This window comes from Oncorhynchus keta, chromosome 7 (assembly GCF_023373465.1).
Source record: "Oncorhynchus keta strain PuntledgeMale-10-30-2019 chromosome 7, Oket_V2, whole genome shotgun sequence".
NCBI classification, from domain to species: domain Eukaryota; kingdom Metazoa; phylum Chordata; class Actinopteri; order Salmoniformes; family Salmonidae; genus Oncorhynchus; species Oncorhynchus keta.
Window position 1 is genome coordinate 18,120,503 of NC_068427.1, and position 27,599 is coordinate 18,148,101.

A 27,599-nucleotide genomic window follows, 5' to 3' on the forward strand; every position below is an offset into this window, starting at 1 on the left:
ATTGAATGTCGCTGGAAGCTGGAACAATATCTTCCGCGGCTCACCTTTGACACTTACAACTATAACAGTTTATAACTATATCATTCATTTTTTTCAGTAAGCACACAAAAAGGGCAACGCTTACAAGTTAGGATCAATGGAAGTGTTCAAAACGCAAAACTATCCTTTTGTCTTTCATGCTTCTGCAACTCTCTTCACCCCAAGCTCTTGATGGGGTACAGAAGCTTCAAATCAAGCTGGCATAATACAGTATGAAATACTTTATACATAATTAATAAGACTACCAGAGGCAACTGTGTGACTGAGAGGCTGCCAAGAGTGAAGGAAAGAATGTCCTAAATGGATATGCTCATCGAGTCTTATAAGTATGTATACAAGCAACTCAAAAACAGTCTTACTTACTGTCAGTGTGATGCCACCTAGCAAGAAAACAAACCATAGGCGTGTTTCCTCTTGATGCCTATCCATCAGTCGAGATCCATGCATGAAATACCCCCAGTACATATTCAGAATGCCCAACATGTTAACACTTTACATTCATTTGCACTTTTTTTATTTTATTTTATTTAACCTTTATTTATACCTCTGTAGTAATGCTGTAATTAGACTAGTAACATTGAAATCTGTTGTTAAATAGCACTTATAGTAGTAATATCATTACAAAGATACTATGTAACAAATTGAATGTAAAGTGTTACCCAACACACTTAATCCCGCAGACTTTCACATATCAAAAATATACATTTTTAAATGCATAACATTTTAAAGTAAAAAAAAAATGATTGAGTGTTGATATTTGATGCCGTAATGTTTTCTTTAATAACTGTAACAGCAAAGTCATATTGCATACAAAGTAAAATAACAAGTATATAGTACTGTATATGGACAGAGGTTTTCCAAAAGTGCTTTCTGGTGCAAGAGGATACTGACATATCATAAGAAAGTAAATAAACGGCAATACATACCTAAATGTTTAACAAGACAAGAAAACTATTAAATCCGATGTCCGGACAAAACTATCAGAATAAATGAGAATTACAGTTAACTAAAGATACATATGAGTAAAAAGAACATAGAATATATGTCAAATGAAGGGCAAGCTGAGAGTTTGGTATATGAGTGTTAATACAAGACTGACCACATTTACGTGTCTTGATGATCAGCAAGTCATGTCTGACAGACAAATAAGAATGTGCTAATAGCGTCGTTCTAAGTGGTGTATATTCAATAAAACTGATTCTACACATAAGAAAATTTGGCCACAGAGTGTACCATTGCACATACTATTTACACCCACCATTGCCTGTACAAGCAAGAGGTCTCAAAACTACTCCTTCCCATGTGAGTTCTTACAAAAATAGTGCTTTCTATATCAGACTTGAATATACCTTTGATTATTCTAAAACCAAATTCAAATGCAAATACATATAAACCTCAAGATGAGAAGAACATTGACATCTTGAATTTTAGACCCAATTCTGGCACTTTTAATACAAATGATTTAACAGTATGTAAAAGCAACATGTCTACTTGGCATCAGCAGCGACTGTCTAGTGGGTCAGGAGAAAAGACAGTGCCCTCTAGGGTTAGTCCCATTTTGAACCCCTCCTGTAAAACAAGGGGGAGAATGGCTGTTAGAAAGAATCTATCCCATGTCAACCTGCTCTAAAGGAGGAAAGATAACAAACGGAGGTGGTCGATATAATCAATAAAAACGTTTCTCAAAGTCAGCAAACTTGAGAGACAATGCAAGAGTCTTGGGGAGCTGTATAACCAAGACTCTGTACATTAGAGTCATACTGGCCCCAAGTTGTTATTCTTGTTTGATCCAAAATAGCATGCATCCAAAGTCTACAGAATAATGGTTAGGGGATATGAAATCTAGAATGCCCCAAGTTCTTTTCAGAAGCAGTCCAACAAATGGCAAGGTCTGAGGAAGCTTTGGTCCAAATCCCTCTAAATAAATGTAGAAACATCATATATAAAGCACAAAGTACACAAGAATCTGTATGACCTATGTATGTATAAAATAATAACAACAGGGTTTTGAATAAATCTGACCCTATGTTACCCTAGAATGTTCCAGAGACAACAAGTAACACAAATATGATGACGCGGATTGACAAGCAATTTCACATTTGCCACACATTTTCAGTTGCAAAATGATGGACAAAGATAATACTAGCTGCAGCCAAGTACACCCAACGCAGTATTAGATCAGATTCGTTATTTATTCATATTTTGTTGTTGACACGAAAGATCAAATAAAAGAGAACTGACTGAGAAAAGTAAAACTTCCATAGCCAACCGCTTTTAACACATATGCATCATCTTGATACAAGTTAAAACAAGGTTAAGGCTATTAATCACATTGTTTGCAGGCAAATGTAACTTCAACTCCATACAAATAGATGTGCACGCATTATGAAAGGGTGACGTTTCAAAAAGCCTGCTGGGTGTACTTTACGGACGGACTGTATGCAGAGAGTACACAACAGAGTCAAACTGAACACATTCATTCACAATGACAAGGTCACAGTCACAGTACCGGCAGCCACAAGAAGGGCTCTTATGGGTCAAAATAGTGTAAAGGTACAAACCATCTCTGACGCTGCAGCAAAAGGGGCAAGAAATATATGGAAACAGAGAGTTAAGACAGAAAAAGGCAGGAAGGAGAAGAAAGAAGTGATGCTTAGCAGCAAACTATTGCCTCCTACTGGAAGTACAGTAGCATCCCATTAACTTCCCAACGAGTTAATCATGCAGAAAGGTTATTGTAAAGGTTTGCAGATAGCAATTTGCATTTGGATTCTAGGTTCCCAAAGTGCAATTGCAGTTAAAATAAAGAGTTTGAAATAAGACAGGAGCATTGCGGTTCAAACAGACATTGTATTTGTAATTACAGATAAGATGTGCTCCAACTATGGTAATCATTAACAAAAGTATCTATTCATGTGGTGCAACAGAATGTGTTAAAAAACAGCCCAACATGCCTATTCAATGCATCCTTAACACAACTACTAACAGTTGTAGTTTTGCATCGATGACGTGACAACAAATCTTTATTTTTTTGCATCTGTAATCAATCAGTGACAACTAATCATTTGTAACAACAGCTTTGAAATAGCTAAAATATAGAATGATATTCCATTCAAGCCTTAAAATCCCATTGGATGATGTTACAAAATCCTTCCCATAAGGAATATAGAGAAGTGAATGAGGATTAGATTAAAGTGATAAATGTAACACGCCTGCCCGACGGGGGCAGATGACGCTAGTACCTACTTCACAGTAGGGTTGTGTTGTTGTTGTTGCAGAAATGCCTACTTGAAGAAGTGAACTTTCATGTGCCTTAATTACAAACTTGTATGGGATCCGTAAATATGAATAAAAAATTAAATCATGGGCCTAGTTCAGCCAAGGAGAAAGAGCTTTATAGGGAGAAACACAGGATCCTTCCTGGCTAGCCATGATTGGCTGAGATAATGGAGGAGTTGACCATGCTGACGGTTGACCATGCATTTACAGTTGAAGTCGGAAGTTTACATACACCTTAGCCAAATACATTTAAACTCAGTTTTTCACAATTCCTGACATTTAATCCTAGTAAAACTTCCCTGTCTTAGGTCAGTTAGGATCACCACATTATTTTAAGAATGTGAAATGTCAGAATAATAGTAGAGAGAATGATTTCAACGTTTATTTATTTCATCAAGTTTACATACACTCAATTAGTATTTGGTAGCAAGTTGGTTGCATTTAAATGGTTTAACTTGGGTCAAACGTTTCAGTTCCGGATAGCCTTCCACAAGCTTCCCACAATAAGTTGGGTGAATTTTGGCCCATTCCTCCTGACAGAGCTGGTGTAACTGAGTCAGGTTTGTAGGCCTCCTTGCTCTCACAAGCTTTTTCAGTTCTGCCCACAAATTTTTCTGTACGATTGAGGTTTTGGAGCAGTGGCTCTTCCTTGCTGAGCGGCATTTCAGGTTATGTCGATATCGGAACTCGTTTTACTGTGGATATAGATACTTTTGTACCTGTTTCCTCCAGCATCTTCACATGTTCTGGGATTGATTTGCACATTTCGCACCAAAGTACTTTCATCTCTAGGAGACAGAATGCATCTCCTTCCTGAGCGGTATGCGTGGTCCCATGGTGTTTATACTTACGTACTATTGTTTGTACAGATGAACGAAGTACATTCAGGTGTTTGGAAATTGCTCCCAAGGATGAAACAGACTTGTGGAGGTCGACAATTTTTTTCCGAGGTCTTGGCTGATTTCTTTTGATTTTCCCATGATGTCAAGCAAAGAGGCACTGAGTTTGAAGTTAGGCCCTGAAATACATCCACAGGTACACCTCCAATTGACTCAAATGATGTCAATTAGCCTATCAGAAGCTTCTAAAGCCATGAGATCATTGTCTGGAATTGTCCAAGCTGTTTAAAGGCCCAGTCAACTTGTATGTGAACTTCTGACCCACTACAATTGTGATGCAGTGAATTATAAGTGAAATAATCTGTCTGTAAACAATTGTTGGACAAATGACTTGTGTCCTGCGCAAAGTAGATGTCCCAACCGACTTGCCAAAACGATAGTTTGTTAACAAGAAATTTGTGGAGTGGTTGAAAAACAAGTTTTAATGACTCCAACTTAAGTGTATGTAAACTTCCGACTTCAACTGTACATGTCAATTCTTAAAGAACATGGTGGGTCTATGGCTTAAGAGGGATGCTGAATGGGCGTAAACAAATATGAGCTCTCTAGCACTCATCCAAATCTTTTAAGGGGTTTTTCTCCTACTTTATCAACTTGAGAGGGTAGGGGCCCCGCCACTAGGGTGGAGGTCCACTCTCCAAACCTTTATAATAGATTAAGATCATTCACAGACATGCAGTCACCTGTATCTCGTCCAGCTTGGACTGGATATCCGGGGGGAAGTCGGCTTGCCCACAGGTGAACGGATCGAAAGGTGCTGCACCAAAAAGGTCTTTACCTGTAAGGGAGAGACGAGATACTGTTTGAGATGCCACAACGTAGTAGTGTTTAAATGGGCTTTCATTGGTAACACTTATTTATTAAGTAGGCATTGTTTATGTTCTCATAGTATAACCAAAACACTTTCTCCCTAACGACCACAACCTGTGTTTTTATCCCTCATTGTGTGTGTGGTTGAATTCTAATTGGAATCTCACTGTCATCCTGGAACTGTAAAGTAACCAGAGCAGTGTACTCACTCATGTCTGAAGGAGATGTTGTAGGGGGCGGAGGGGGTGTGCCGTTGCTTGCGGGTATTGGCACCAGGGGTGTGACAGCAGAGAAGGGAACCATGTCAAAAACATCTGTGGATGTCTGGGGTTTCAAGGAGATGCTGCCAGCCTGTGAGTGTAGAGGAATTGGTTCATTCCAATTAGTCCCTTATGAAATGAGCATTATTCTGAGCTCCAGTGAGCTCCAAAAGTAGTGGGAACAATGACAAATGTTTTGTTGTTCTAGCTCTGTACTCTAACCATTGTAATGTTTGGGGAGGTTATGTATATTTTTTTTGGGGGGTGGTATGATATTTGTGCGTCGGTAACTTTCTCACTCATCATTATTCACGATTTATTCAGGATTATCCGTAATCATGGTAGCATCCACATTAACGTGCAAGTCTTTACAAACATATTATATTCTTATTTACAATAAAAGTGACTCCAAAATGACACAATACATTATTTATCATTCATTTATATTGGGCACAAAGTAATCTGAAACACAACCAAAACAAAGAGCAAATGCATCCAACAACTGTGTAGATTCCCAAGCTTGATGTAGTCATTGTGTGCTATGAATATAGGACCAAATACTAAACTTTTTATTACTTTAATACATATATGTGGATTTGTATCTCCTAAAATGGAGGGACTATGTACAACAAGTCCTGTAATTTCTAAACGGTTCACCCAATATGGACGAAAATACCTTCAAATTAAACCTGAAACTCTAGTCATTGACTCATTTCAAATCCACAGTATTGAAGTACAGAGCAAAAACAAAAATGTGTGACTGTCCCAATAGTTTTGAAGCTCATTTTATATTCTGAAGTCAGAGTTATGAAGATATATTAGAACTACAGTCTGACTTCAAATCTAACTTATTGAGATAAGACTTAGAAGTTGATGAAATATTAATGAGCATACTTTATGTACCTGCAATGTCTACTCTACATTATACATTGAGCATACAAAACATTAGGAACATCTTCCTAATATTGAGTTGCACCCCCGTTGCCCTCAGAATAGCCTCAATTCATCGGGGCATGGACTCTACAAGGTGTTGAAAGCGTTCCACAGGGATGCTGGCCCATGTTGACTCCAATGCTTCCCATAGTTGTGTCAAGTTGGCTGAATGTCTTTTGGATAGTGGACCATTATTGATACACACGGGAAACTGTTGATCGTGTACAGCCCAGCAGCGTTGCAGTTCTTGACACACTCAAACCGGTGTGCCTGGCACCTACAACCATTCCCCGTTCAAAGGCACTTTAAGTATTTTGTCTTGCCTATTCACCCTCTGAATGGCACACATACAAAATCCATGTCTCATTATTGTCTCAAGGCTTAAAAATAATTCTTTAACCGGTCTCTTCCCCTACATCGTGGATTTATCAAATTATATCAAAAAGGGATTACAGATTTCACCTGGATTCACCTGGTTAGTCTGTCATGGAAATAGCAGGTGTTCCTAATGTTTTGTACACTCAGTGTATACGAGTTAAAGTGAACTATTGTTAACAAGAAAATAAATCAAGAAAATCTTAGAAAACAAAACATGAATTAAGAATGAAATAAAAGGCAGGAGGAGAAAGGTAGTTGTACAGTACGCGAGGTCGGGGGATGCTGCATCCATCGGCAGTCTTTGGAAGGAGAGCGGATTTAGCCGGAGGAGGGGTTAGTAGCCCTGCCGAGAGGTTGGACTCTGGCGAGCTCATAGGGGTGAGTGTGACCGAGGAGATCTCAAGACACGAGAAGGACGTCAGATTGTGACACCAGAAGAGCGAGGAGGGCCTTGAGAGCATGTAGGCCTCGTTAGTAGAGTTTATGTGCAGCAGCTGTGAAGAGATTGCATGCAGAAGATTTAGTGGAAGACTTAAAGTGGCTAGTTAGTTCACACAGAACATGACAAACATCTTATTTGGGGTATTATGGGTTACTTAGGGAAGTCTAGAGACCGGAAGGGATGTCCATGCAGTTCTTACTGGTGGTACAGGAGCAATCATCAACTGCTCCTCCAGATCCGAAAGCTGCTTCTTTAGCTCAGAATTTTCAGTTTCCAGTTCTTGAATCTGTGAAAAAGAAGGATGCTTGTTTTGGAATTGATCTATAGCTACCTACCTTCAATACAGATATAATCTGTTATCATCAATATTATTGAATGGGGGTGTAGTGTATATCCAATCTCTATCCCATAAGAAGGAAGTGCTTCTCCCATATCACACTTGTCCAACAATTGAATCGTACTCTTTTCTGTAAGGTTCCTATCTGTTTCCGTGTCTCCACATCTTTTCCACCAGACTCAAGGAACTTCTTGTAGGCCAAGTCGAATGCCTGGCCAATAGTGAGTGTTATCTCCTCTGCCTGGAAGACAACAGCATCATCCATGAGTTTTTGTACAAAACTTCTTATAAAATGGTATTACTAACTGCATAGGAACAATTGTCCTGAACATAATTCTACATTTGCATCGATTATTCACCAGAAACTATTCTTAATTTGAGGTCATTATCTTTATAATTTACTAGTGATTGTCACATATAGACGGATCAAGAACTCAAGTTGTTAACTCTCAAAGTTAGTATTTCTTACACATTTCTCACTGTCAAACACGTAGCAGAGGTGTTTGTTAGACTCGGAGTCTTTACAGATGAAGGTGAATATCCTTTTATCCGTCTTGTCATCTGCACAGAAGGATATCCTATGCAACTGGCAGTTATATTGGACATCCTGAAAATAAAAAGAAACACAAATGCTTTGGTTTAAGACAACAATACCTCCTTGATAGCCCTTCACTCGAATGCTTCCATAATATGCATAAAAAAAAAAACTTGGAGCAATTATTTAAAGTATCCATGTCATGTGGACATACTTTTGTCTTGGGATCTAAGATCTTTACTCCATAAATGGATATTTGCAGTTCCACTTTTGGGGTCTTCTGTCCCTCTGATTTCTTGATATGCCTTTGAAACTGCGGAGAGGGGAGAGTAGAAAACATTAGAATTCACTTATCAAAGCTACAGTCCGATCAATGGTCATGGTACTCCAACTTGCCCGAGCTCATTCTGAAGTGTAGTCTTTTATTGGAAGTGGTGAAAGTTACGATATCAATATGATATCATAAAATAATGATAACCAGCCCCATTTACCGAAAAAGGATATCCAAAGTTAATTAGAAAATGTCATTCTTCCAACACAGTGCAATACTCATTTGAATTAGGACGAATGTAAATTGCGCAATCAGAGCTTTTTTTTCCACACCCATCTTCTGAGTACATGAAAATAACTTCCCCCTTGAATGGTCTCTCAATTGAGATTATTACAGAAGAAAAGAGCAGATTAGCTGACATGCTGAGAGCAGAACGAGGCAGAGCAAAGGAGATCGGTGGCAGCAAAGCTGGCTGAACTCTAGCTGGGGGAAACTATATTTCTAAAGATTATGAAAATGAGGTTAGCTATAAGTAGCTGTCTTTGTTAGTAGACTAGTAAGTAATTATGATTCATGCTATAGTAAATTCCTGGCTACAACATGCTACATGCTCCTTCTCACAACCTCAAAATGAAGGTATAATTTGGAAGATAGTTGCTATTAGTATACCTTGAATTCTGGCTAGAATGTGCACTATGGTTACATTTACCTGATTCTGGCTAGAATGTACAGTGTGGTTAAATTGATCTGATGACAGTTAACCACAAAATCCTGAGTTTTAGGGTATCAACATGTGGAAATAAAAACTGACCTAAACTTCTAAGCTGTTGCTGGTGGGCGTAGAGAGGCCCGCCCTGGAGTGCACTTTTCTGTCCAATGAGGTCCAATTTCAGGGACCGTCTATATACTCACCAGCCCCCCTAGATGAAAAAGTGATGTAATACAGCTTTAATTCGGGTTTCCAAGGGGAAAAAGTGTATCGCTAACTTACCTTTAACTTTCTAACTGCATCTTTAACAATCTCTGTGCCTTTCGGTTGTTCAACTTCTGTGTTTCCAAGAAACTAGAATAAAAAGGGAAAATAATAAAGTGTCACTTTACTTTAGGCATACAGCTATACAGGATTAAGTCACAATGCACTATAAGGTATCTATGAATGCCTTACAATGTCTCTATATACTGCGTTAAATAGAGAAAAAAGGCTTCAGATTATAGGAGGGGTTTGCAGGAATCTCGCCCCCCCAAAAGGGCAGCACTACTGCTGCTATCCAACAGATGGAGCCAATGACCTTCAGACCTAAACTCCATCTGTCCATAGAAACAGTTATTCTCAATATGGCTTGCCTGGTTTAGTAAGGAGACTCTGTACTCTCCCCATTAGTGTTTCCCAATGGAATGGCTCCAGGTTGTTTCAACATGACATGGGAGCAATATCAAATAATAATACAGCGATTTAAGGTTTCCTAAGATTCTTCATTCAGGAACATAATAAGATGCAACAATTGTTTAAAAATTCAGTGGTTCAGCCCATACTGTATACTGGTCTCTGACACTGCATCTATCCACTTCCTTCCTTCATGATTTAAATCCACGATAGAACACACAGTGGGTACACAATGGGCAAACAATGCCAAAAATCTGGGCAAACGATGCCAAAAACGACACTTCACCCTCCCATCAATAGAGTGGAAAGACGGATGGGCCTGTATTCAAATGGTGTCAGCATTTGCACCGGCCGTGACAAATGCTGCCCGCACTCAAGGACACATATGAGCGCAGCCCGGGTTCTGCAAATAGGTGCAGCAAATGACAGATACGCTACATGGGATGTAGAGAGTCTCGTTCCTGAACTATGCACTCTGTTCTGCTGGACTGTAGACGCTGTTCCACTGTCTAAGCCCAGCCCGTGGTGATCCATCACCTTGGGAAGGTTATTGGCACAGGGACGGTTCCCTGCTGCACCTCACTCCCATCCACTGCCTGATGTTAGGTTTGCTCTCCTCTCTGCTGTTCCAGTCTTGAGCGGCAGCAGATGTGTCAGTTTGGACATTCTACTTTAGCCTTTTTTTCGGTTCACTTCAATAAGACATTTCGGGAGCTGCTGGATGTTCACCGACAGGCGCTCTGCCTCCAATATGAGGGGAGTCTTTGGGTGAAGTAGAGCAGAAAACACCTTTAGATGGGAGACTCTCTTCCCGGGAGTTTACCCTTAAGATGTGTGCAGCATAACAAAGACAGAGAACACTAAACAAGTCAGTTGTTTTGTAACGGTCTGTGGGTTTCCAGTCAAAGTCTACTGTTGTGTTTACTTTGCAGTCAGTCAGGAAGTTCTTCTAGGTTGCCTGTGTGTTTTTACTCTTTGATGGTAGTGTGAAGCAGACACCTTGTTCAGAGGGAAAAACTCAAATCGCTTCATATTCAAAGGGTTTTATTCTTTTGACAAAGTCACAAACTATGTATAACAGAAAACAATCAGAGAACTATTCCCAAGTAAACATGACTTTTTCAAAGCCTTGGTTAGGTGTGAGACCTGTAAATAGGTATGCATGGAGGTATGCGGAACATCAATCTGAATCAGTGAAAGGTGAAAGGTATTTTTCATCTAACTTCCAAAAACCTGTGAGGGAACATGATTTTGATTGCTTTGGAAAGGGAGGTCATGATACGTACCTTGGCATTGTAGGGTATGTAATGCTTTGCCAGAGCTTCTGGAGTGTGCATCCAGGATTTATCTGAAAAGAGATATCACAGTTGGGTCTCGTGTCACTTAAAAATACAACAAATGTGTTTAAAGTCATTCATCTTTTAAACTGATATAAATCAACGTTTTGTAATTTATATACATACATATTTTACAAAACGTTATATATATAAAGAACAAATCAAGAGGATATAAGACAAATCCTAAATAAAGTAACTTTAACCATCCTTGGAAACAGCTACGGCCAACTTAAAGTTATGAGAATTACATTGTAAAAGGCAGTCGAAGAATTAAATGATTTAAGACGATTATTCATAACTGAGGTTCAGCCTCTAGAAGCTCAAAAATCTAAATCTCTCCAGGAACTGAGTTAGGAAGTACATCTGTATCATTGTGGTGACTGGGTGTATTGATACACCATCCAAAGTGTAATTAATAACCTCACCAAGCTCAAAGTGATACCCAATGTCTGTTTTTTTTATGTCTGACCTACCAATAGGTGCCTGTGTTTGTGAGGCAATGGACAACCTCCCTGGTCTGTGTGGTTGAATCTGTGTTTGAAATTCACTGCTCAACTGAGGGACCTTACAGATAAAATTGTATGTGTGGGGTACAGAGAGTAGGCAGTCATTCAAAATCATGTTAAACACCATTATTGCACATAGAGTGAATCCTCGCAACTTATTATGTGATTTGTTAAGCAAATTTATACTCCTGAACTTATTTAAGCTTGCCATAACAAAGGTGTTGAAATCTTATTGATTCAAAACATTTGAGATTTTCATTTTTGTAATGAATTTGTCAAAATAAAACATAATTCCTCTTTGACATTATGGGGTATTGTGTGTAGGCCAGTGAAAAAAAATCTCTAATCTATTTCATCCAAATTCAGGCTGTAAGGGGTGTGAATACTTTCTGGAGGGGTTGTACGTCTTAATGAAGTGAAAAACAATTACACCTGCGAGTGGCCTTGGACAGCATTAAACTTGTGGAGGCCTGGTCATTTAGACAGAACCTTTCCCTACAAGCCAATGATGTGAATGAAAGTACCTATATCATAGCCACAACATAATATAATAATAATATAATAATAATATATGCCATTTAGCAGACGCTTTTATCCAAAGCGACTTACAGTCATGTGTGCATACATTCTACGTATGGGTGGTCCCGGGAATCGAACCCACTACCCTGGCGTTACAAGCGCCATGCTCTACCAACTGAGCTACAGAAGGACATCTCTGACCAACACAGCTGACCCATCTGCTAAGCAGTGACACAGCACTAGCTCTATCCATAAAAACCATATGACTTATCATCAAAGAGTGAATGAGTGAGATCAATCTCCTGGGAATGCCTCAGGGTAGTGCTGAGCGATTAATCAAAGTTTCTGGGGAGTTTTGGTTATCAAACGCCTAATTGACCAAAGTTGGTTTAATTACTTGGATTCCATTTCGTTTGTTCTTATGTGAGCTCAATGCTCCGTTACTCTAGAGAGAAATCAAATGATTCACAAGATAAATTAAGACAAGAGGTATGTAGGTCGGTGGAGTGAAGGGAGTAGTAGTTTTCATTAGGGAAATGTTCAAGCTAGTTCAGCACACAAACGTAACATTTAACTACAATGACCATAATCCATTGTGCCTGTTCTTCCCTGATTGGACAGAGACTGATAACCTACACACAGACCGCATGTGAGAGGAATGTACACAACACAACAATGAAAGTTATGGAAACAGTCCGTGAAGTTCCTCTACCCGATTGGTAGTTGGTAATAAGCAGTCTTCAAAGTATGCCTTATGTAACTTTGAAGAACGAGTAAAATGATTTTGTAAGACAGATCTGCAGCATACTAGCTATGTAGGATGACCCAAACATGGTATTAGGAGCACAGAGATAATGTTAGATGGTTGTCTCCTGACAAGCTGTTACTGCCTGAGCAGAGATGATAAAATAATGTTGTCAAATATAAACTAAGTGATATACACAACTGAAATATTTTATTATTTTATATTAACTTCCTCTTTTTCTATTGATGTTTACCCATTGTGGACAGAGACAATGGAATGTTTTGTCAATTGAATGTTCACTATTTTGGGCTTAAAAGCTCAAATCTTCTTAATGTAATTATTTCATAATGCATTTCAAGTTGTAATTATTTTTCAAATAGAAACCGAAATCCAACCCCCCTAAATTCTAACTATGATGAATTGGGGCAGGTCCAGAAGTCACTGCAGCAGAGAAGGCAGGAAGCCCAGACACTTTTTCTATGCGTCAGCACCCAGTCTTGATTAATAGAGGCGTCCCCACCTCTCGTGCCCACTTGATATAAAACTGCAAAAGGCGGACTGTACAGTCGCTCAAAAAACAGATTGGCACCGGGGGGGAAACAAGTTGACGGGGGAAATAAATCGCTGTGGGCATGAGAGGATGCGTCTGAGAGTCTGAAGGTCCGTTTCATGTGACGTGTGGGTCCTAAACAGTCCGAATCAGTGACAGCTTTAAGTTTACACGTCATGTCAAAAAAAGGTGCCTAGTGGAGACTACAGGGGAGGATGCATCTCAATGTTTCATTCCTACAAAAAAAACGAACTGATTATATTCATATTGTTAGCTTGACAGCATATACAGCACGACACAAGTAACGAGGTGATACAGTAATACAGAGCTGGATTAAAATAGTGTCTGTTTTCTTTCAAACATTTGAGATGTGCTTTATTGAGCTTGCCTGGCACAATGACACCACTGTAATTGTCCAAATAGTACCAACCCTGCCCATCTGGCACTCCAGACCCGCTCCAATCAAACACCTTTCAAAGTATTTGAAAGTAATCAAACAATAACAGTACTTTAAAGCTAGCGCTTTGTGTGAACTTAAAAACAAGTGCATTTTCAGAACTACAGTTAGTCCAGACGGGGCGAGCCGGAGCTCATTATCTCCCGTCTATATACTGTATATTAACTTTAATGAATTACACAGGTCATGTTATCTGGGACGGCAGCAACGCATCGCTCATGGGCCAGGCTAGCCATTGCCAGCACTCGGCTCATGCAGCAAAACAATGTCCAATTCATCTCCCATTTGTCCCGTTTAGAGTTCAGCTGGATCGATCAGTACGCTCCGGGGGACTAGAAGTCTAAAATACCTCCAGCATTATTTAACACCTCTACATATCCGTTTCAATTAAATAGAGAGGACAGATACAAATGGATAAACATTAAGGTCAAATAAAATACAATGGACCTCCTCCAACAATGCAATACAATGAGGGGAGCCAGTGAATAGGACTCAGAGTGGAGACCGTCCTTGTGTTCCTTTTGCACTTAGATTTCCAACCATCATCACCTGAGGGTAATGAAGATAGAGAATTTTGCCTCAACAGTCGATAATGGTTTTATATTTATGTTGCACTGATCTCAAGGCCATTTTTTTAATCATTTTTAGACATTTTCAACGTATGGTTGTTTGTTGAGGCTACAAGAGTAAAGCCTTCCATTATCCCACAGGTTACTCTTCATCATCCTTCCAGAGGAAGACTCAAAGGTCAGAGTGAGAAAAGCAAGACTTTGATTTTCTCAATCAAGAGGAAGCCCTCTAAAAACGCCTTTGTAAGCTTAAACCTAATTAGCATACACTGTATAGGTACACAGATAAGGTTGTTCAATGCAGGAAACAGTAATTCACCAGAGTCAAAACTGTCAATGAGTTTGCAACCCCTTAGTCAAGTCCGTTTTCTCAGGGCTTCCCCAAACTCGGTCCTGCCCCCCCCCCCTTTTTTTTTCTTTGACAGGGAAATTATTAATGAGCATCTCTCCTCTCTGGAAATGGTTTCCACTGTCTTAATGTCATTGTAACACTTACGAATGTCACCTAGCCTATGACATTTCCCTTAGCTTTAGATGTGAACCACTGCTTGCATGGCTGCTTTGCTTGTTACCTTCCCAATCTTGGTCATGACCCACCATTTTGCACATTTAATTTTTTTGCCCTATTTAAATAATCATGATGAAGTTATTTATTTGAATCAACTGTGTAGTGCTAGGACAAAAAGCAGTGGTTCACATCTAAAGCTAAGGGAAGGCTAGGTAACATTCATAAGTGTCACAATGACATTAAGGCAGTGTGCCCTTTGAGGGAACCATTTCCAGAGAGATGCTCATTAATCATTTCCCTGTCAAAGAAAAAGCAGCTTTTGAAAAGACAGTAGCTGTATAATGAATGAACCAAATGGTTTATAGGGAATAGCTCTGTTGAAAAAGTATATATAATAATTGTATAGATGACCTCTGACATTTATCTACAGGTATACTTGTCATCTCTGGGATGAATGGCATTCCAAATAAAATGAGACTTAACAGGCCCCAAACACATTTAGTACAATCACTCTTCCATCCCCATAAAAATGCGAGCATATAATAGTTGTCAATAATTTTTACAAGACAAAGCTCTCTATATTACTTGTCCAGCTGCCTCATTTGTCTGCTGGTCAGAGGAGTTAAGCTAGTCTGGTGGACTGCCCTGATGTCTTACTCCCAAACGCATTGATGATTACATACACATATATTTCCTGGCCAATCCAAACACTTACGATGCCTCACTGAGGAAGTCAAACTGACATATTTTAATAAGTATAATGTGACCCTTGTTTCAAAGGAGGCCATTCTCTGAGCACCATGAATAATTTGGACATTATATTCATTATATGGAAAGCCCATTGTTACAAGGACTGAAGTCAATTCCAAGTCAGAAGTGGAATAGTACATGGAATCAGGATCAAAACTGCCCCACTCACAGTATCAACGCTGAATAAAAGTAATGGTGGACTGATATCTACACAACATCAACATACACCAAACGCCTATCTTTTGTTGTATGCTTTCCAAGACTGTACAGTACATATTCTATTTTATTACTGCTCTGCAAGTCTCCAACTCTCCTTGATCATCTTCCTCAAAAGAAAGCTGCATCCAACATCATCGCAAGACCACCCAGTCATGTCTCCGGGCGTCAGGAATAAACATAGGTGATACAAATTATCAAAACCCCTCATGGCAGCACTTGCTAGATATGATAAACTCAACAAAACACAGAAATGAAGCCCCCCCATGTTGTCAACCAAACCTGTACCAGAATGATACTAGTATTACAATGACAAAAACATCAAATCGTTTGATAAGCATAATCATTTGGTCAGTTGAACACAAGGCTTCACAACGGGACACAACTGTGCAGCCAGACATGTACTATATGGTTCCTTTGTGTTTCCAAACATCCTCTTGCTTTCATTTATCTCTAAAATCACAGCAGTCTTGTCGTTCAATGTTCAGCGACTGGTAATTGGACGCACAAGTCCGGAAAGGAATTGACGAGAGAGATTTGTACCCAATTATTTCTCTGTCATCATCAGATACAAAAGTGTCTCTGTGCCACGGGCCCCTGGTGACTACAGGATAGCACGTTTCACTTGGTGACAAGTATATGTTTTACCTGTTGAGTTTACAGTTGCAAAGTCTTAGGAAATCTTTGCATGGATGATAGAATCATATACCCTGAAAATTGTTGCTGGTGGACCTAGAGATGTGTATTATTTCAATTTGCACCTCATTAGCTTAAAGGTTAAGGTTAGCATGACCGGGTTAGTTACATGCAGCTTATGCCATTTAAAGGGATATCTGCATACTTCATTATTATTATTTGGGCATAGCAATTTCAAAGCTACCATTTGATTATGGTAATGTCAATGATGTAGGATTAAAAGAAAAATGCACATACAGTACTGTAACAAGCTTTGAAACCACATGCACTACTTTGATAATTAGGCGTCTTTCATACATACACATACTGCATTATACAATGAGTTAAAACAACCTCATTTTAAACGCAGTCTGAAAAGTGGGAATTGCTTGTATTAACACCAGGCATGGGTTCAAATACTACTTCGGAAAGTATTCAGACCCCTTGACATTTCACACACTTCAATATATTCTAAATTAGATTTTTTTTTAACAACATATTAGCAATATTAACACACAATACCCCATAATGATGAAGCAAATTTTTTTTTAAAAGAGGCACAAATCTGGGGAAGGGTAGCAAAACATATCTGCAACACAACAATCTCTGCAGCACCAATCAGGCGTTTATGGTAGAGAGGCCACTCCTCAGTAAAAGGCACATGACAGCCTTTGCCAAAAGGCACCTAAAGACTCTCAGACAATGAGAAACAAGACTTTCTAGTCTGATGAAACCAAGATTGAACTCTTTGGCCTGAATGCCAGGGATCACGTCTGGAAGACCATCCCTACGGTGAAGCTTGGTGGTGGCAGCATCATGCTGTGGGAATGTTGTTCAGCAGCGGGGACTGGGAGACTAGTCAGGATTGAGGCAAAGATGAATGGAGCAAAGTATAGAGAGATCCTTGGATGAAAACCTGCTCCAGAGCGCTCAGGACCTCAGACTTGGGTGAAGGTTCACTTTCCAACAGAACAACAACCCGAGGCACACAGCCAAAACAACATATGAGTGGCTTCGGGACAAGTCTCTGAATGTCCTTGAGTGGCCCCGCCAGAGCCCAGACTTGAACCCGATTGAACATCTGTAGTGGAGCAGGTTGAGCAGGTTGAGAGCTTCAAGTTCCTTGGTGTACACATCAACAACAAACTGCTTTCTCTGTCAGGCAGGAGACTGCTTCCTGCTGCAGATGAGCAACCCAGAACTGTGTGAGTGTGTCTCAAAAAGCATCCGCTTCAATCAGTTTATTCCAGTTCAGAATAAAAAATATTACTTGTAACAGCAACAAGGTTCCAACCTAGACTTAATTTTTCATATGAATCTGTACTATTTCTTAGGGTTGCACTATCAGTAGCTAGTTAGTTTGCTTTGGCTAACGTTAGCTATTAGCTCTGTAACATTGCAAAGCCGGGGAATTGTTTGAAAGAAAAACTCACATCTACTACTATGAGAGATAGTACAGTCGTGGCCAAAAGTTGAGAATGACACAAATATTAATTTTCACAAAGTTTGCTGCTTCAGTGTCTTTAGATATTTTTGTCAGATGTTACTATGGAATACTGAAGTACAATTACAAGATTTTCATAAGTTTCAAAGGCTTTTATTGACAATTACATGAAGTTGGTTGCAAAGAATCTATATTTGCATTGTTGAACCTTCTTTTTCAAGACCTCTGCAATCCGCCCTGGCATGCTGTCAATTAACTTCTGGGCCACATCCTGACTGATGGCAGTACATTCTTACATAATCAATGCTTGGAGTTTGTCAGAATTTGTGGGGTTTTATTTGTATACCCTCTTGAGGATTGACCACAAGTTTTCAACGGGATTGAAAACTTAATTAAGGTCTGGGGAGTTTCCTGGCCATGGACCCAAAATATCGATGTTTTGTTTCCCCGAGCCACTTTGTTATAACTTTTGCCTTATAGCAAGGTGTGCCATCATGCTGGAAAAAGGCGTTGTTCATCACTAAACTGTTCCTGGATTGTTGGGAGAAGTTGCTCTCGGAGGATGTGTTGGTACCATTCATTATTCATGGCTGTGTTCTTAGGCAAAATTGTGAGTGAGCCCACTCCCTTGGCTGAGAAGCAACCCCACACATGAATGATCTCAGGATGCTTTTCTGTTGGCATGACACAGGAATGATCGTAGCGCTTATCTTGTCTTCTCCGGACAAGCTTTTTTCCGGATGCCCCAAACAATCGGAAAGGGGATTCAGAGAAAATTACTTTACCTCAGTCCTCAGCAGTCCAATCCCTGTACCTTTAGCAGAATATCAGTCTGTCGCTGATGTTTTTCCTGGAGAGAAGTGGCTACTTTGCTGCCCTTCTTGACACCAGGCCATCCTCCAAAAGTCTTCGCCTCACTGTGCATGCAGATGCACTCACACCTGCCTGCTGCCATTCCTGAGCAAGCTCTGTACTGGTGGTGCCCCAATCCCGCAGCTGAATCAACTTTAGGAGACTTGCTGAACTTTCTTGGGAGCCCTGAAAACTTCTTCACAACAATTGAACCGCTCTCCTTGAAGTTCTTGATGATCCGATAAATGGTTGATTTAGGTGCAATCTTACTGGCAGCAATATCCTTGCCTGTGAAGCCCTTTTTGTGCAAAGCAATGATGACAGCACGTGATTTCTTACAGGTAACCATGATTGACAGAGGAAGAACAATGATTCCAAGCACTACCCTCCTTTTGAAGCTTCCAGTCTGTTATTCGAACTCAATCAGCATGACAGAGTGATCTCCAGCCTTGTCCTCGTCAACACTCACACCTGTGTTAATGAGAGAATAACTGGCATGATGTCAGCTGGTCCTTTTGTGACAGGGCTGAAATGCAGTGGAAATGTTTTTTGGGGGGGGGATTCAGTTCATTTGCATGGCAAAGAGGGACTTTGCAATTAATTGCAATTCATCTGATCACTCTTCATAACATTCTGGAGTATATGCAAATTACCATCATACAAACTGAGGCAGCAGACTTTGTGAAAATTTATATTTGTATCAGTCTCAAAACTTCTGGCCATGCCTTGCTTGTTGACTTACTTTTCCACTTTCAAAGCACTGAAGCATTCTGCCCTGTTCTGAAAGAACTCCCTGGGTTTACCGTCATGTTGTGCCTGGATGTTTGGTCAGGACATGTCGTTTTATTAATTTGTTTGTTTTGAGAGAATCATTACCAAACACAAAACACATTACCGGCGCTCCTCGTTATTTTTCAAAGTTTATATGAAAGAGACAAAAAAGGCATCCCTTGTGTTTGCATTTCATGATGATTGAGCTCAGTCAGAATTTGTGGCTGGCATGAGTCCATTTCATGACAGAGGTGAGTGATGGCGAGTGGGAATAACAAGTCAGTGGCTTGAACGATATCGCTGCAGCGAGTGGGTCGCGGAGTGATCTTCAAGAAGAACTGCAGAAAAAAAGATCCGGTAAACAGCGAAGCACATGGGCATCTATATCTACCTCTCCCACTTGCGCAGCTGCCAAACTGAGCAGAGACCGCTGATAAACAGAGAGCGCACTGAACCGAGAGCGCACTGAACCGAGAGCGCAGTTGCGCTTGGCCAAATCAATTCCAGTAATTAATTCAATAATTATACATTTACGTCGCAACCCACCATTAACAAGTCCGTGACCCACTTTGGGTCGTGACCCATACTTTAAGAAACGCTGGTTTAATCTATTTTGAATTCAGGCTAACACAAATAAATGTGGAATAAGGCGAGGGGTATGGATACTTTCTGAAGACACTGTATTTATAAATAATATTTGTACATTTGATCTAATCAAGATATATCAGTGTTTTATTGTTCATGTATTATTTTGTTTTAAAAATGTTATACTTTTTCTTCCACTTTGACATTACAGCATTTTGTGTATGTGTATCCTTGACAAAAAAATGACAATTAAATCCACTTTGATCCCACTTTGTAAAATATGGAAGAAATCAAGGGGGGTGAAAATTTTAAGGCACTGTATGAAAAGAGGCAGTAATGTAATTGGAATTCATCAATGCCTTATAGGAACAGCAAGACAACGTCAGACAAAAATTATGCTCTGTATGTAGCCAGACAGACCAAACAAATAACTTGCATATTAAGGTGAATGAGGAACAGTAATTTACTTAGTTTTCTTTCTTTTTACAACCACATTTTGTCATCACTTCAAATGAATAAATATAGGATGAAGGAACATAGAAAATATTATTTATTTCTTCTAACTACTAATTATAACAAAGTGATTGACACAGGTCTGCAGCAACTTTGCTCATAAGACACTAGAAATATAGATCCAATAATGCTAATTCCCAAATGCAATTGTGAAGGGATGAAAGTCCCAGTGTTTAAAGAGTACAATGAAGAATCTGCGCTCAAACAGTCTTATCTCAACAGGAGGCTTTTAATAACCACCACAAATGCATGCGTGCTGAGAGTGCAATATCGACTCAACATATTGATGAATAGCTAGCGATGAATCTGCACAGTCATGCACTGTAATGAGACCTGGAAACTAAAATCATAATCTGGGTAAGAAACTTTAGAGCAACTAGATCTGTCATCCTCTTTTGTGTTTCCTTACCAAGCCCTATTCTTAAATCAGTTATGAGCAATGCTCTGGTAATTAATGTTTGTCTCCAAAAGCCCTGTGTTCTGTGTCGGTCTGGTGTAAAATATTGGTTGTGTTCGGGGAGGGTTGGGAGGGACCTTTGTCCTTCACTTAAAAGGCTTTAATGCCCTCTTTATGCCAGATGGCTGGATGTGACTCTGTAGTTCTCTACAATCACACAGAACTGGACTGTGTGCAAGTATGTATGGAAGCATTTGTGGGACGATCAGTGCGAGAGATGGGGAATGGTAACAGGGGCCACCGTGTCTAATTCACTGACTACTTTCTGTGACAACTGTGAAGCAATAACTTCTCTGTTATGCACAATCTTTCAATAGACTCCCTAAACGTGCCCTCTAGAGTCTGAGTTCAAAATATGACAAAGTATCAACTTAGATTCATGAGAAAGTAAAACCTATGAAAAAACAGTAGCAGCAGTAGTGGAGCACCTTAGCACCAAGCTGTATTTTAATATCGTCCATGAATGGGAAATCTAATCTGAACCAGGAGTGGAGATCTGCCTAACCTGATAAGTCTTTATCTCCTCATTGGGTGGCTGACAGGGCTGAAGTCAATTTTAAAACTGAAATATCATAACTCAGGGCCACTTGGGACCAAAAATTGTCCAGCAGGGTCTTTGGACATTTCCGGGTCTGTTGATTCATGCGAGTGGAGGGAGTTGGAGTGGTATAACAGATGGAAAATATGTAAAGCTGTTGTCGCGATACCGCAGTGGTTGCCTCAGGCATTTTCAGTATGACAGTGCACATGTAGATTACGTAGTTAGCTCCAGGTATAAGAACAAGTAGCTCACCGAACATGCACAATCATCATATGAGCGACAGCGTGGAGAAACTGGGCTTTACAGATGGGGAACAGAACAAAAATCTGTCTGAGTGCTTACCTTTTTTCCTGTTAAAGGCCCGGTTCATACTGGAAAACCTTGCGTCTTTGTGGTCCCTTCTGTGTATTTGCCAATACTCCACCTCAGGAGGGAAAAAACAGAGTTTTAGAATTGTTTAAAACCTCAGGCCTTTAACAAACAAAACCTGGAAAATGTGACTAAACAACTGGCCAGATGTCAGCCTCTGCTTTAGGAGACCCACCCTCTCACAGAAAGCTAATGTTTAGTCAGTCAGAATATACGCCAAAGAAAACCTAAACCGACCAGCAAAACACGTTGTATTTACCTTTGGGTTAAAGTGATTTACCATCTGAGTATGGGAGGTGACCATTTTTTTTTATGGCTAGACTTGTTAGTAGGATAATTTATCATTGTCAATTTAGCACACTAAACATGACAAAGATGTAAAGAACTCTACCACTGCTGGTCGATTTCGTAGTAACAGTGAATATCGCTTGAGACCATTTTCTGGACTGTTTTACATTTTTCTCAGCCACAATATGTTGCATTACAGTCTAATCTTCATGAGAGAATGGCGATATATGGTTGTCGATGGCTGCCTGAATAAATCAAACCAAAGTAGATGCATTACTGTAGCAAAACATCAGTTCTGATATAAGAAAAGTCTGTTTTAACCTTCACATAAAGCGGAGTTATATGCTGTCATATTCTCTGCTGGATATACATGTACAGTATGAACAGTGAATAGGCATAGCACACTTTGGTTATCGACATGGTATCTCTGACCATTCACTGATAATCCCAACCAAGTGACACCTTTTAATGGCAAAGGTGCATGGCAAGAAGGAAGGAAACCTTTTTGTTTGGTTGCAACCTTGCAATCTCTCCCCCCAAAAAACTCCAACATAGTGTATGAATGAAGATGTTGTGAGAAACATCAGGTGAGCAGCCAACACATTATGCACGCAATAAGGCATTATTAACAGCACATAGGCTATCAACTGTTTTTGGTTTAAATTATAAAACCAACTCTCATACAGCCAAATAAGTAAGTTCTGCCTCATAATATGTTGACAGTTGCTGTTTTTTTTATGTATTTCCTTATATATAGTGATTAAGTTCCTTCTAAGCCAATTTATCGTTTGCTTTAAAGTGTTTTCAGAAAAAGGTTGAAACTAATTTCTAATTCCTCTTAATTTTCCTTAAATGTTTTCTCCTTCAAAACCTCTCACTCTGATAAAACTTAAATAGAATGAAGTACTGATTAATCTCCTTATTCATTAGGTAGGCTATATGTGATTCAAAACATATTCTGATAAACCATGAGAATCACGAGATGAGGAAGCATTGAGTTGATAATTAAGGTAGGTTATTGATCATTTCTGGTTCTGGTGTATCTTCCAAAGGCCAATTTCCTAATTCTCTGCTAGGGAAACAAATGGAATACATGAGATGAGTTCCAAGGATACAAATGGACTTTATTGTCCAGACATACAAGCCATTGTCAATCAAACAATATAATTGAAATGTCCACCTGAATGAAAAGTTCACTTTGAAAGAATTAAGGCTCCTGTCTTTGTTCTGTATCCTTTCGATACAATGGAAGGATGAGACCTTCCTTTCGAGATGGAAAATGTTGCGTCGGGCTACAGTACTCTTTCAATGGTGAATTGTATGCATCGCAATGAGGAAGACACAGACCATTGTGTGTAACGCATCACACTGAAGAGTTCATGGCAGGCATATACTTTAGTAACCTTCATCAGATGCTCAACAGAGATTGCATAGGATGAGTAAGTGTACTGTATAGGCCCTGAAGGTGATGTATTTTATTTGACACTGCAGCAGGCCAAGAACACGTGCTATACCATATTCTGTGACACTAGCAGATATAATATATAGCATATACTGTACATACCAATGCTTACAATAGTCCAGCTAAAGCCAGTAGTTCCAGGCATTTCTCTTTTCATAAGTAGAGACAAACTGACAAACTAACTTCAGAAAGGACATTGTTATTCGCTGACATATGCAGAGGAGCATTGCAACATTCAGGATATAATGACTCTTACATGCGGGGGAGAAAATCACATGTCTAGCTCTGTGAATAGGTCTATGATTTCAGAGCTACTTTTTAAAGAGTGGTGTGGTGCAAAATACACTGGGGCTCAAGCAACGCAGGAGCCTGAAGAGAGAGGACAAACATGCTATTTGACAGCCAGACCTGAGAGACTGAGCTGTTGTACAATAATAAAATGTGCTAATAGTGATAGAAATCAGAGAGCAGTAATGTTTCCTTACTCCATGCAGAGAGCAGTCTCAAAGTTAACAGATGTGAACTGTGAGCTGGAAAACTGTAACAAAATCTTTAGTATTACTAATCCATAAACATGACAGAAAGCAATTGCAAGTGTTCCCATGTCTTATCTGTCCTACTTGAGAGATATAATTCACAAACTGAAATGAGCTATTAACATTACCCATATCAATTAGTCTAGCTTTAAGATATGCTGTATTATATGTGGTTGACAGTTTATTGTGATGACATCACGTGAGTCGCCACATGGAAATGCCAGCTCTGACTGACTGTTGTGTAACACCTTCAGCATGCCACTGAGAACCATGATTCCTCCCCATTATGAAAGGAAATATAGTTCATTTAAACATAACTATAGCACCAACACCTCTTTTCTTTCTGCAATTACATAGCAACAAACTATATAGCTAAGGATACTAGGATAATGTCAAATGGATAATGTCAAATAGACAAAAAGATGATGCGATTAGACATGCAATTATTACAATTTATTTTTCACAGAGACAACTTTATTTTACAAAGGTCTAAAACCACATTGTGATGTTGGGAGATGTCTTCTTTCTATGTATAACGGTCTTTCAGGGGGCAAAGTTCAACTGAAATGAGCTACAGAGTGTCGATTGGGATTTTTCCAAACCAGTATGCCAAAACAGAATAGCTTTGCTGCTTAAAAAGACAGCTTGTGTTTTTTATTTTTTATGGCCAAATATTGTACCTGCCTCAGAGCAATGCAGAGTCAAATGAACATGGACAGCAGCCATGTCCCCAACTGAGGGGAGACCATGCAACTTTTCTGCACATCTCAACACGTTAGACATAAACAATAGGCTTGGCACCAAGTCACTTATTTATATCATCCCGAGCATGATGAAAATGAACAGCCCATTCAAATCTCTGGAGTTTGAGAAAACATCAGTTCTTCAAATTTACTTAAACATGTCCAATGCAGCTGTTTTTATTTTCATTTCAAATAATTAAATAATTTCTGAGTAACAATTAAGTACCTTACTGTGATTGTTTTAAATTAAAATTATCAAAATGAAACAAAAAATAGCTTCTTAGCGAAGATACATTTCTCAAGACATTTCTCATTTCTCAAGAATTTTGCTAAGACTGATTGGCAGTGTTCTGAGTGGGGAGGGGAATGTCACGAGGAAGGCCAAAACTCCATCCCACCAAAACAGGCTATAATTTTAGGCGGTCATTTCAAACTGTTCTTACACTAAAAGGGCATTATCAACATTTCCACAATTTCACAGTATTATTCCAACCTCAGTGTGGCGATATATATAAAACACAGGCGAATCATGTTTTGACTGCACTGGGCCTTTAAATAATAGCCTACTACGATCAACACCTGGACAACCATATGTATCATTCACTGGAGTGTGTGGATTGATTACTCTGTAGACCAATACTCAAGGAGAAGTGTTCCCTAAGTGCTGTCCCCGTACCTTCTCTATCCTGATCATGATCTTAACCAATAGAACTTTAGACCCATAGACCACAGCTATAATAACAACTTCCACCTCAACCTACTTCTGCAGGAAGTAATTTCTTTCAGGGATTAACCTTAAACCAACTCATGGCCTGGGGCACATCGGTATAATACCATAACTAATCAAGTTAAACCTAAAGTATCCCTTCCACGATAAATAAATAAAAATGTGCCCTGAACTGAGCATGCATAAAGCTATATTCAAGTTCAGGTGAATTGATTAAGAACTAGGCTACACTTCACAGTGTATTCAAACACACACTTACAGCATGGTGTGAGCCCTAATTCCCGTTTTCCCAAAACTCTCCCAAGTCACACTGCAGTATTATGTCATTAAAGGTGAGAACTACATCAAAATAATGTGCCATGGATAGCTGGAGTAAGTGGCTGTATCGGTCTATTCAAGTGCCAATATCCTTTTCTCCCCCTTTCCTTGTTGGCTGTCTGTTCATGCCAATATGTTGTGCATTACTGCCTATAATGCCTACTACACCATTCCATTTTGAATACGTCAGGACTAAGATACAACACATACACAACCCAATTCAAAGCAATAACTTTTCTTCCAAAAGACTGACTGCAAAATATAATTATCCAGAGGCACAATTAAGTGCTAGCCTATACCTAACAGCAACCACGAAGGGAATATAGGGGAGCAGACTGCAATACCCTCTAACAGTGGATGTTTTCTTACTATAGTGTTGGACTGTGTATGCCTGGCTGTGATGTCACTCCTTATGATTGACAGAAGCTGTGTTTGCTCTTTTTAATGGCTTCCTGGGCTGGTGATTCACCCTGTCTTGGGAGAACCGTATCCCCAGTCTTAGCACAGAGTCTCAAACTTCTCCACTGCTATTTACCATCTGCAGTGGAACTGTGTGAGCATCGAGGTCAGGCATGTTTGAGCCCACGGTTGCGGTAATACACAGCCGCCTGGAGAATCAGGCAGTCCGAGTAATGCTTATTCTCACAGGCCGTTGCTCAGGTTTCAAATTCCCTGAGAGCATGCTTGTAACATAGCCTATAGCTGAGAGTGTTAAGAGTGAGAAGGAATGGATTGCACCCGAGGAACGCCAAAGACCATAGTTTACAGCTCACATGGCCGAAAGCATCTGAAGAACCACTGATCCTCGGAGCACTATACAGTAGTGAATAAACACCATCAGGTCTGATTATCAAAGCAAATGGAACATAAATAATGCCATTTGACACTTTAGGGGCATGGTTAAACAGCTTCCGATCAGCGTACAACACACAGTAAAAGTTATATTAGTTGGGAGCAAAGATGTACAAACACATAAAGCTCAGTGTTTGAAAGACTAAAACAACAACGATCAATTCAATCTTTCAAACACTAATAACATACCAGAATGCATGTATTTTGCATTACTGCTACATAATGAGGCAAACACTTATAAGCAAATGTTTCACTAAACATGGCAGAAACTAATTCATGAGGTTTATCATTGGCCATTTGCTCAGACAAACATGTTGTAAGTTGCGCAATTCAACTCCAGTAACTCAAACAGTTTGAATTTAGGTTGGGGAAACAAACGTTTGGGAAACAAAATATACCTACTTTGACCCCAAGGAACAAGTAATCTCTCATGCCCAAAAAGCAATCCACAAACAAAAAGCAGTGTGAAAACATGTGTGACACTTTATGGAAGAAAAGAAAAAAGAGTTGAAAAACCCCAAAGTTTATGTCCCCTATAAAAGCCTCTCCAGCAGCCGCTAATCTGAGCCATATGCATAGAAAGGCATCCAGCTTTTGACATGGGATGAAAACACGCACTGCAGTCCCCTAACATAATGCCGCTCAGAAAACAACAATGCTTCTTTGTTTCCACACTCGCTTTCACGCACTCTGGAATTTAGCCCGGCTAAGCGCAACACGTTAGACATTGCCAAAACAATCT

General features: G+C 39.5%; 1 protein-coding gene across 3 annotated transcripts; it reads right to left on the minus strand.

The window, feature by feature from the left end:
* Positions 1–795: 795 nt before the first annotated feature.
* On the minus strand, positions 796–27,599 carry LOC118386112 (PTB domain-containing engulfment adapter protein 1). 3 transcript variants are annotated; one of them, XM_035773543.2, is made up of 12 exons: positions 27,260–27,592; positions 21,905–21,986; positions 10,854–10,915; positions 9,175–9,246; positions 8,127–8,225; positions 7,847–7,984; positions 7,502–7,618; positions 7,240–7,326; positions 6,865–7,092; positions 5,237–5,378; positions 4,901–4,995; positions 796–1,608 (listed from the first exon to the last, which is right to left on the minus strand). In XM_035773543.2, the coding sequence occupies exons 1-12, from the start codon at positions 27,329–27,331 to the stop codon at positions 1,537–1,539; spliced, it is 1,266 nt and encodes a 421-aa protein (XP_035629436.1). In that variant the 5' UTR covers positions 27,332–27,592; the 3' UTR covers positions 796–1,536. The 3 variants fall into 3 exon arrangements, with proteins under 3 accessions (XP_035629436.1, XP_035629434.1, XP_035629433.1); XM_035773541.2 differs by lacking the exon at positions 6,865–7,092 and having other exon boundaries at positions 27,260–27,573; XM_035773540.2 differs by lacking the exons at positions 796–1,608; positions 4,901–4,995; positions 5,237–5,378 and having other exon boundaries at positions 5,553–7,092; positions 7,213–7,326; positions 27,260–27,599.

What these genes read in the sequence shown, in the direction of transcription:
- LOC118386112 (XM_035773543.2), bottom strand. Translation starts at nt 27,331, where the DNA reads ATGTTTTCACACTGCTTTTTGTTTGTGGATTGCTTTTTGGGCATGAGA. An exon ending in ACATACCCTACAATGCCAAG is followed by an intron (nt 9,247 to 10,853) that starts GTACGTATCATG and finishes TTTTTATTCTAG; the next exon opens with TTTCTTGGAAACACAGAAGT. An exon ending in ATGCAGTTAGAAAGTTAAAG is followed by an intron (nt 8,226 to 9,174) that starts GTAAGTTAGCGA and finishes CCCTCTCCGCAG; the next exon opens with TTTCAAAGGCATATCAAGAA.